We start from the raw sequence: 6,618 nt of genomic DNA, 5'->3' as shown, positions 1-6,618 counted from the left end.
ATATAAAGATAGGGATGGCTAGATTAACACATCAACTAGAACATAAACACTGTAGCACTGTCATTATATAAAATTTTTATTAGTAAGGATAAGAAACATTCATTTCATTCAAGAGGTCAGAGGTCACACTGCTTATAGACGTAAATGACATTAGCATCATCTAGATAAAGAAGAAAAATATACAGAACATGAAATTTGTACCTGAGAGCACTGGAACATGTTTTATTTTTACTCAGAAAGAAAACTGGTGCGACACAAAGTCAAGAATAAATTTTAAGTTTTGTCTTTTTTTTTTTTTTAATGTAATATACTTCACAAAAAATAGATTAAAACTAGATGAAAACTTTATCTACTGTTCCGTACTAGCTGCCAAATTTACCATGAACAAGTGCACGGCAGTTTATGAACAAATGTGTTTTCCTAGTTGCAGCAGTATCTTTATTGTCCTTATTGCTGTTCAGGATCAGAAATACTGACATTGATGCTGGAAATATATTAAAAGTAGTACTATGTGTACTAAAAGGAAAGTTGAAACATACATGCAGTTATTAATTTGACTAACAGGGGCATCAGAAATCTGGTAATTAACAGTTAAAAAAATGTAAGTCCAGAATGCCCCGATTCTGATCTTCCATCTAAAATTTCAAAGTAACAGCAATGGGCGCAAACAGTGAAAGAGAATATATTTCCATTACTAAAGGAAGCTTTCTTCAAAACAGATGAGAGGCAGATACAAACAGCACTTACGCTTTGCCTGAATTATTTTTTTCCATTGAGCAAAGACTCTCATGCTAAAGCTGAAAGAATTGTTATTCTAATACTTTTCTGGAAGACTTGAGAACAATCCTAGCAAAATTTCTCATAAAACACATACAAACATGTATACACCTAAAAACCAGTGGGTTTAAAATTGTAACCATCACATTTTGGCAGCTGATTGGAGGAAGGGGGCATACAATTTTAATTGCTTGCTCCTCTACAAATTTGGTCCTATCAAAAACTTCACGTCCTACCACAACTACACTTGTCAAAACCCGACGTTAGCGACGCCTTTAAAAACTAAAGGTATTTCTGTTGCAATATAGTAATTGCTATAAAGATAGAAGAGAATAATGACATTGACTGGAAATACCAATTACAAGACTAGCACTTTAATAACATACCTTACCAGAAAGAAAATGTAACTTTAAGAATATTTAATAAAACAGTCATAATATAAAGTTCCTGCTCCCCAAACCATACTCCATATAGCAAAACTAAATTACTTTACAAAATCATAATTCAGCATTCTTCCCAATGAACTGCATCTTCAACACCTATAAAGATGTTTTGAAGAAGTCTAGTGGTGTTTATAGAACTTTGTAAATGCATTACCTGTATATTAAAGATTGAGACTTTGCAAAAGTTAAAAATGTCCTGAAAATTAGGCAAAAATATTCAGTGCAACAGCTTAGAAGTTCACATACAAATTTGCTACCAAACAGTGAGGACTGTAATGTCAATTAAAAAAATAAAAATTTCAATTCTGGATTAGAAATACGTCCTATACAATTCCTTTCTTTTTTTTTTTTTTTAAGATATCAAGATATAAACACTGTTTCTTTTTTTTTTTTCCCCCCACTACTCTCTTGTAAAAGCCTTTTTTTGGTTAGCTTTCACAATATCATCAGGAGATGCCGATTTGAAGTCAAATGGCGTTATGGCTATTATAGGACCAGCTTCCTTAGGTTTTTCTTCTTGTACTTGTCTACTGTACAGGAAAGCTTTATGTACACTAATTGCACGCCGCTTGTAACTTTTGGGAGGGTAACGGAGACACAAGGTTAAAGCAAAAGCTGAAGGTCTTGCGCGCAGCGCCTTTATCCACGAAAGGGACAAATCCTGCCTCTTAGGAGTAAGCCCTCTCTTGGGTTTTTTATTTGTTTTGACAAAATCTGAACACTTTCCCTGTTCTTCTTTTACAAGTTTTGTTTCAGGGCTGAAGATATTTGACTGCGCCACCACGTTTTGTTCTGCAGGTACAACTGCATTTTTTACAAGAACACTTAAATCAATATTTGTTCTTTTAGAGGGCCTCGACTCAGTTACACCAAGCATGGGGAAGTCCGTCCTTTGTTGCGTTTTATCTATTTCAATAGTCTCTGCTATTAAATCCGAGAGTGATAAATTCTCAACCTCCTTTGGAGGAGAAACTTTAGAGACGGCAAGAGAAGACAAAGATCCTGTTAGCTCTGGCATCCCACCTGAAGTCAGGGGTTGACTTACTAGTTCTGATAACAGTGAGTTCCCCAATTTCCTATCAGTGAGACTTCCTGTTGACTCAGTATAAAGATCAGCCAAAGAGTAGCAGTGGCTAGTGCTGCCTTCCTGGTGCTCCCGCAGTAAATCAGCCAATGATGTACTTCCAGACCTAAACACTGGCAAAGCAGCCCTGTCTGAAGGGAGGCTTTCTTGTTTTCTACTTTGCACAAGTGAACAAAAATTCTCAAGAAGTTCATTCTCTTTATTTATAGCATGACTGACTTCATTACCAAGAGCCAATTTTCCTAAAGCACTTGTTAAGCATGGAGGACGGTCAAAATTTGCATTACTATTACAATCAGAAGTATTTGAGGAAACAAGAGGAATGCTGTCTTCAGGACTCAGAGAATCAGAAACTGCACTCTGCATCAGCAAGGATTTCAAGTCTTGTGTTTCCTTGAATTCCAACTTCTTAGAAGAAGAATTTCCAGATGGGTTACTTCCTATGCTAAAGTAAACATCTTCACTGTCAGGAATCGAATTTAATGCATTAGCACTTTCTGGTAGCCGATTCTCTGCCTGTTTATTCACAGGTTCACAAAACGATCCTTTAAACAAATCATCACCGAAAGAAGACGACAGAACAAGTGAAGAGGATTTCATTCCCTTCCTTTCAGATGAAGGTATATGGGATTTTTCAGCATTAAGGAGCATTTTGTCATTTGTAATTAAAGAGCAATAATCTAAACTACTTTGGGTTGTCAAGTATCCAAATCCAGGTTTGCTGGTGTTGTCAGCAACATTTTCTACTGCATAAGAAAAGCTGTCTGTATCAATACACATTTCTGGACAACAAAGTAAGTCTCCTTACCTTACAATAGCCAGTAATTTTCAGATGGAAGGGTGGTCACAATGAAATATCCATTTTTTTTAAGTTGACAGCAGCAACAAAAAAAATTAAGAAGAAACATGAAAAGGCATTTAATTACTAAGTGTTATCCAAAGATATGCAGTGTTTCACAATTAAATTACAGGTATCTACTAAACATAAAAGATGCTGTCCAACTTTTAGGACATGTATTCATTCAGTTAAGTCAAATACAACAAATCAGAAATTTATTGTGAACTGCAGATGGGTGCACTCTGAATTTACACTGACACTAAGTTTTTATTTTGACTTCTAGCTACTGTTTCCTTTAAGTGTTTTTAGAAAACAAAAATAGAAGAGTATGTTGGTCCTTTTAATTTTCTAAAGAATGACTAATGCAATAACAAGGATCTTCACAGCTTGTAAAGCCAAAATTAAACTGTACATAGAAATGAATCATCTTGAATGTAAACAATTAAATAGAAGTATACCTTTTGTCGTCTTTCCTACAATCACAGCATTCTCATTCTTGGTCTTCACATTCTGCTTACTGCCTTGTGAAAGTACAAGATCCAAAGCCTTCTGTACATCAAATTTACTATCCAGTACTGCTTGCACCATTGTTTGCTCTGGTACAGACTCTGCCAAAACTTCTCTCATTTGATCAAGGCATGAATTAAGACGGGCTAAAAGAGACACATTACTGTTACAAACTGCACAAAAAAAAATGTCTCAAGTGGCCTATCTACTAGCACTACACATCTGATTAAGAGAAAGAGGAGCACAATACCACAGTGATAATAAATAATACCACTAATAAATACCACTATTTATTAGTCTATAAAGTCTCAATACTGAAATCCTTTCATGTTCTAAAATAAACTATCTCCTCTGCAGAGGAGAAATACAAACAATCACATTAAAATTATCCAAAGTAATTTAGTGAGTTAACACGGAATCCCACCAAATAGCACATTTTAAGTGTTTATATCTACTATAATTAACACCTAAAGCAGAAAAGTATTTTTGGGGGCCTCATGGCTTAAGAATTGAAAATTCCAGATCAATACGTCAAGTTTGAAACCACTTGCAATCTTTACAATTCCTAAAACTGTACTACTTTTGGAGGGGGTGATAAAATAAATTTTCTTTGGAGCATATTTCTGCAGTTTGAAGTAAAAGCCTCGACTAAGCTAGGTTTCTTAAGTCGTGACTTGCCACACAACAAGAGCCAGAAAATCCACCAGACTGCCATTCCCTGAAGCAGTACACTAATCAGGCACACGAACACAAGAGAACAAAAGAAAATTTTCCTGCGTATCATAATTTCTGCCAGTTCTGATTTAAAAAACAGAAACTGAGCTACAGGAAGCATATAAATTATTTATTTGGACACAAATTGTTTATTTGGACACCTCCTCAAAGATGGCGAAGTTTCAAGTACTTTGCTAAAGGAATTCCACACCACAGAATTCCAACTTGCTCAGGGTTACTTAAATCAGCGCCCTTGACCTGTAATCCAAGTAACAAATCAACATTCCCCAGACATTTGCCCTGCAAACAGGTACTGCACACTATAACAAATGTAACATGTCTTGAGGAAACACTGCTCTTTTCAAAGCAGAAACGGTTATTTCTAGGTCTCCTTCCCATCTATTTTTAGTCCAGAACATTACTCTCCTTCTTGTTCCGATATCAGTTCTTAAGTGATTGAGCCTGTTAAAAGCATTCTGAAAAGCCAGGGTATCATACTGCCTAGATCACCTGTATCCACATATTGGCTGAGACTTGCAAATTGCCCTCTACAGCATTATTTCCTGCTGTAAAAACACGTATATTACACCCCACTTTATCATATTTTCCCATATGTCTATGCATGAGCAAAGCTTCTATCGATTTACTTAACATGGAACCTAGATTGTTTCTATTCCATGTATTGTTTCTGAATTTTCTGCCACTGGTTTTAAACATCAAACCTCATTCATGCGTTTTATTGTCTATTCATTCACCAGTACACTCTACCACGAGCTTATCAGCATTTTAAAAATAACTTTGATTATTTCCAAAACATTAGAAATTAAGTCAACTACTAATACTTAGGAAAGAGACTTGTGAGTTTTTTTCACAAAGCACATAATTAAGCTGTCAGGCAGGAACTTTAAATACCAAAACCAATCATTTTTTCCCCCAAACACTCAGCTCACAAGTCAGCTTGTAACACGTAATTCACTGGTGCAGGACTGAATGGAAATCAAAGTTTAATGAATACAAAGCAGGGTAAGAAAAGATTGTAGAGGATGCAGGTATCTAAAGATACTGGCTCCTGTTTCAAGGAAATGCATGACTTTGAAAACCTCTAAAATACTGCTAATTGCCATAATTTTGAATACAATACAAGCAAAAGACCATTCTACAAATACTCCATTTCTAATACTCTCCCCTAAGTATTCATTTGCAGAGTCAAGAATTTGAGGTACAGGGACGCTTGTTCTGAGCCAGTACAGCTGTTCTTATGCCTGAATTTTGTATCGAATCTCATTACTTCCAAGAAACTAAGAACATATTTCAACGCATGCAACTAAGTTATAAGTAGTAGTAGTTACAAACTTTAAAGAATCACCACTGCAGCTGTGCTAATGAAGGGTGTTGTTCTACAGGATTAAAAAACTGTGAGCAGTGTCAGTCGAGTAACAAACACTATTTTAAGACTATTTTAGTAAGGTCTTAATTCATAAAAACAAGATTGTCCTGAGAATTATTTATTTTGTATAATTACCTCTATCAACTTCAGTCAACTGATGACTGGATGTAAAATAATCAGCAGCATCACCTGTACCTTCATAGCCATATTCCTCTTCTAATGGCTCCGCAAATGTTGTTGGTTTGTCTCGTCTGGAGTAGATAAATTGAGCTGCTAAGTAAAACAAAGTATTATAAAGAATAGGTCAAATCTTTTTTCCTGCTTGAGAAACAAAACATATCTAAAAGGCAAAAAAAGGTTAGGATGATGACCTGTTGCAGTGATTTTGAGGAGGGCATGGGGCACTACTGTATAACATACAGAGCACACAGTTTGTGCTAGAATATAAGTAAGTTATCAACATAATGAAACCACAGGCTGGACCATATCCTTTATCCATGTAATGCAATAATTCAGCAAAGTTTGGTAGTCAAACAAAAGAATATATTCCAGGTTTGGGAAAAAAATATTTTCTATACTGAATTACCATCCGTGGCCTAATGTCTTCACAACTTTACTCCACAATTATTGTTTTAACCTCAGTTACAAGTGAAATAAAAAAAAAAAGCATGAAAATTATGTTGCTGTTACATCATGACACTGTCAAACTACTGATAACAATTTAACGGAGTCAAACACATTCTTCGCTTCTTGAAATTTCATTAAAAATACAGCCCATGAGTTAAAATGTATATTCAAAAGAAACTTAAAACAAGGGCATAATTCCACTCCAATTTAGCAACACATTAAGTCATATACAAACAAAACT

At 35.2% G+C, this 6,618-nt stretch overlaps 1 protein-coding gene across 1 annotated transcript in view; it reads right to left on the bottom strand.

The window, feature by feature from the left end:
- Nucleotides 1-1,620: 1,620 nt before the first annotated feature.
- LOC104271050 overlaps nucleotides 1,621-6,618 on the bottom strand; it is a 9,887-nt gene continuing 4,889 nt past the window's right edge. The window contains exons 3-5 of the mRNA XM_009865597.1: nucleotides 5,886-6,023; nucleotides 3,601-3,795; nucleotides 1,621-3,086 (exon numbers count right to left, since the gene is read on the bottom strand). Of these exons, the coding sequence (XP_009863899.1) occupies nucleotides 1,621-3,086; nucleotides 3,601-3,795; nucleotides 5,886-6,023 (1,799 nt within the window). The remainder of the gene's footprint in view (nucleotides 3,087-3,600; nucleotides 3,796-5,885; nucleotides 6,024-6,618) is intronic.

Source organism: Apaloderma vittatum, unplaced genomic scaffold (assembly GCF_000703405.1).
Source record: "Apaloderma vittatum isolate BGI_N311 unplaced genomic scaffold, ASM70340v1 scaffold36812, whole genome shotgun sequence".
NCBI classification, from domain to species: Eukaryota; Metazoa; Chordata; class Aves; order Trogoniformes; family Trogonidae; genus Apaloderma; species Apaloderma vittatum.
The sequence above is the reverse complement of the archived record's forward strand: the minus strand, read 5'-3'. Positions and strand labels throughout refer to the sequence as shown.